At 27.3% G+C, this 4,389-nt stretch overlaps 2 protein-coding genes across 2 annotated transcripts in view; one reads left to right on the top strand and one right to left on the bottom strand.

Moving 5' to 3' along the window:
- LOC106793388 (scm-like with four MBT domains protein 1) overlaps window positions 1-882 on the bottom strand; it is a 4,625-nt gene extending 3,743 nt beyond the window's left edge. The window contains exons 1-2 of the mRNA XM_014760281.1: window positions 675-882; window positions 458-531 (exon numbers count right to left, since the gene is read on the bottom strand). Coding sequence (XP_014615767.1) covers window positions 458-491 — 34 coding nt within the window. The 5' untranslated portion in view covers window positions 492-531; window positions 675-882. The remainder of the gene's footprint in view (window positions 1-457; window positions 532-674) is intronic.
- A 1,751-nt stretch (window positions 883-2,633) lies between these two features.
- Window positions 2,634-4,225, top strand: LOC106793411 (peptide chain release factor 1-like, mitochondrial). The gene is made up of 2 exons (XM_014760310.1): window positions 2,634-3,091; window positions 3,200-4,225. Exons 1-2 carry the CDS (start codon window positions 2,749-2,751, stop codon window positions 4,102-4,104), a joined length of 1,248 nt encoding a protein of 415 aa, XP_014615796.1. The 5' UTR covers window positions 2,634-2,748; the 3' UTR covers window positions 4,105-4,225.
- Window positions 4,226-4,389: the final 164 nt, after the last annotated feature.

The raw sequence follows: 4,389 nt of genomic DNA on the forward strand, positions 1-4,389 counted from the left end.
ATATTCATATATTCATTTATGGATACCTGCGAATATAATTATGTATAAAAAGTATGTAAATTAAAGGAGATAATGAATTCACGAGGTGGCCATAATTATGTATAAAAAAGAAAGTTGAAAAGGTGATATTTCTATGACCGTAATTATTAAAACGATACTCGAACGTCTCGTTGAAACTTTATCTAGTACTTTCCAGATAATGTTTATTTATTTCAAAGTTTTTCGATTGATTATTATTTAAAAACAAAATAGTATTGCCTATAAGACTTAAGGTTACTAAATCAAAATTCTAAATCTCTTTGACTTAATTGTTATCGAAAAATCAACCATCGTTATATAATTACAAAATATTATATACACAACGATTAGAATAATTAATAATTCTCTTGATATCAAAGAAGAAAAGATAAAAAGAAATAAATAATTAATTTAAAATTAAATAAAAAACGAAACTTACCACCTTCCACAGTCCGATTATCGTACGATTCCATGTTTTCTTGCGTTATAATATTAAAGAGAGAAAGATAGAGCCTGCAACATCATACATTGAAATCAATTTTTTTTTATTTAGAACAGGCATCGAAATCATTAATATTATTCTATCGTTTGACCCTACTTCGTTCGATTCAACGAATAATATAAACGTTATATTAAATATTTTAAAAATTACTTACCAACAATTATTGTTGAAAAAAGTAATATCTTTTTGGATAAATCTTCATCGAATTAATTTCAACGAAAAATACTATCTTCGCTCGTAACAGTTCGCTGTTCTACGCTTGCCCCGCCATATGCACGTGTGTGTGTGTGTACGCGCGCATGTATCTTCCCTCTCTCTCTATCTTTCTTACTCCCTCTACCTATTTCTTTCTCTCTCTTTCTACATATATATAAATATATATATACTTCTCTCTCTCTCTCTTTTATATTACTCACTTACTATCTTTCTCTTGAGCTTCCCAAGTCTCCAATTTCGTTTTTCTTTTATCTTTTCTTATTCTTATTTAGCGTTTTTATTCTTTGCAATTCTTCATTGCACCTAACATTCCTTTACTTTCGAAAGAGCCAATAAGAAATTAACAAATATTTTTCCAAAATTTTCATGCACTTTCGTCTTCCCCTCTACTCTCACACATTTTCCTCCCCCTAAAATTCTCTTTCTCCCTCTCACTCTCTCTCTCTCTCTTATTTACTCATTGCAATTTTCCCTTACTCCCTTTTCAAAACTAACCTTTACCTTTTCCCTCATTGACTTTTTTAAACATTTTTATTAATGATACTTTTAATTATGGAGACAAGTCAAATAAAATGAGCTTTTATTTGATGTTTAATCGCAGAATCCATTTCGTTACAATATTTCGATTTCTATTCATTAAATTACACTACTGATTTTTTGAAATTGTTTATCAAGATTATTTATATAAAATTATGTTTTAATTTATGTTTACTTTTAGAATTTTTATTATAGTAAAGAGATAATTTCAGATGATTTCTAGATCATTTTATGTTTCTGCAGTTTATCGATTGTTTTATGTTTTAAACATTTGTAAATTTCGATTGGTTCACTTGATCTTTTATTTATCATTTTTCTTCTTATTTATTTTTCTATTCGATAAATTTTATCAAGAATTCTTAAAATTGTGGAGGAAATCAAATAGAATTATCTTTAGAATGATTTGTACGGAAAGAATAATTTCTAAGGTAAAAGATAATTCCAGATAAATAATTTGTATACAAATCTTATTGGCGTACGTGTCCCTTCGTGCCAATTCAAATAACATTAATTATTTATATTAGTTTAGTGAGTGAAAATCTAACGTAAAAGCAAACCGTCATGCATTTCGTTCTCATTTATTTGCCTTAGCTTTGCATGCACCATCTAGCGAATTGTTTTGTTTTTTCTTTTTTTTCTTTTCTTCAAAACAAATGCTAATTCTTTAATTATTTTTTTATACTACTAATGATCATTATTAATTTCAAAAACTTTAATAAAAAAGAAACAAATGATTGATCTATCAAACCTGAAAAAATTGATGCTCCTACTAACAAAGATTCGATGTTTTCAATACACGATTTTTAACTCGTAATATTCTACTAATTGTAAGTTCAGATTATAAGAAACATAAAACGATCAAATTGAAATCAGGAATTTGCGTGAAATGCATTTTTTTTATGAATTTTAAAAAGCTCTATATCGTTCATAAGACGTACAAGTAAGCAAATAAATATGTATATGTATATATGTTATAAATAATATATTGATTGTACCAAATTTTTTAATTATACACCAACGAATTTATCTTGTCGACACTGTTAAGCAGACGATACTATAGCTTTAAGCGCTCTCTGCAATATTTTTTATATGGTTATACTAGGTCACGAATCTGGCGGTAATTTTTGAAATTTCCTGTTAGTTTCGATATACTCATTTTGCATATATTTTTTTAATTATGAATATGATAATGATTTTTTCAATGTAATTCATAATATTTAGTGTTTATAAAAAAGTGTAATAATTATGATACTTTACAAAGGTGTAAATTGGTATTTGAACGATTTAAATAGATTACTTAACCTCAAAGGATTGTTTCGTTTCTTCTTATGCAATGCATCAACATAGTAATGATCTCTGTATTATTTTTTTTATTGTAGTTAAGTTAGGTCACAGAACTAGCGGTAGTTTTTGATATCTTGTATTTGCATTAGTACATTCGTTTTGTATTTATTTGTATAATTACGAATACGATCATGATTTTGTCGATCTGTTCGCAAAGATTTAACATTTATAGAAAAAGTGTAATAATTTATGAAACTTTGCAAAGGTGTAATTCGTGTCTGATCGATCTAAATAGGTTTAATAACCTCAAAGGATTGTTTCGTTTATTGTCAAGCAATGCATTGCCATTACGTTTAAATTTACCTATTTCCAATAATAGTATTAGAAAGTATTTAGATTATCTTTCCGACATTTATAAGAGTAACCGATGGAAGGAGAATAATTTATTCCAAATAATTGATGTGAGATCTATGAGTGACATATTGAATGAACGCATCAACATTATAGAAAATATTAAAAACTTGCAAGAACTTGGTAAATAGTAACAATTTTTAATATAAACTTATAATTTTATTTATTTTTAATGTTGCCACACTGTGTAGAGTTGATATGAATAATTATTCAAAATTTATCTTTCTGCAGGCAAAGAAGATGAAGAAATGAAAAAGTTAGCCGAAGAAGAAGAGGTAATGTATAAGGAACAATTAAATGATCTTGATGAAAAGTTATTGAATAGAATTTGGTATGATCTCGATAAGGAAAATTACAACAATATCATATTTGAATTATCAGCTGGTGTTGGTGGTACAGAAGCTATGCATTTTGTCGAAGATCTTTACAAAATGTATATAAGATATGCTAATTATTTAGGAATAGAATATGAATTATTGGAGTTTGATAAAACCGACAAAGGTGGTTTGAGACATACCAGTATTTTATTAAAAGGTAATTTAGCTTACAAAAAGTTTCGATACGAAGGAGGTGTACACAGAGTACAAAGGATACCAGAAACTGAAAAATCTGGTCGTATGCATACTAGTACAGTGTCGGTTGCTGTTACACCAGAACCTACAGATATTGAAATTAATTTAAATCCTAAGGATTTGAAAATAGAAACAATGCGAGCATCAGGTGCTGGTGGTCAGCATGTTAATACGACTGATTCTTCAGTGAGAATAACTCATTGTCCGACTGGTGTCATGGTAACTTGCGAAACGCAAAGATCACAATTGAAAAATAAAGAATTAGCGTTGTTAAAGCTTAAAACTATGTTATATCAACAAGAATTGAATAAACAAATTGGGATTGTTAGCGATATGCGTAAAAAGCAAATGGGCCTAAGATTGAGGAATGAAAAGATAAGAACATATAATTATAATCAAGATCGTATTACAGATCACAGATTAGAAAATGGGACGATGCATAATTTAAAATTATTTATGACAGGAGGTGCTGAATTGGAAGAACTCGGGGATAGATTGCAGAATGATATGCAAGTGAAAATCTTAATAGATATAATTAATAGTTTAGAATCTAAAGGAAAGTAATATATACATCATTTTTTCGTAAAATTTATATCTTCTTTTTTTCTGACAAAATTTGATGTGTATATAAGTGTTAAATTGTATATAGTTTAATCGAATAAATAATACATAAAGTTTTAGGTAACATTTATATTTTTTCTTATAATATAGGATTCGTCCTATTCATAGAATTTTGTAATTTATTTCAAAAAGATACAACAAGATTTGAATAACGACGTGTCCACAGGCACACATTGTTTTTTTTAACTGTTATATAATACAATAATATATATATATATATATATATAT

This window comes from Polistes canadensis, unplaced genomic scaffold (genome assembly GCF_001313835.1).
Source record: "Polistes canadensis isolate GaletaPanama2010 unplaced genomic scaffold, ASM131383v1 scaffold_13, whole genome shotgun sequence".
Classification (NCBI taxonomy): domain Eukaryota; kingdom Metazoa; phylum Arthropoda; class Insecta; order Hymenoptera; family Vespidae; genus Polistes; species Polistes canadensis.

What these genes read in the sequence shown, in the direction of transcription:
- LOC106793411 (XM_014760310.1), top strand. Translation starts at nt 2,749, where the DNA reads ATGATTTTGTCGATCTGTTCGCAAAGATTTAACATTTATAGAAAAAGT. An exon ending in TAAAAACTTGCAAGAACTTG is followed by an intron (nt 3,092 to 3,199) that starts GTAAATAGTAAC and finishes ATCTTTCTGCAG; the next exon opens with GCAAAGAAGATGAAGAAATG.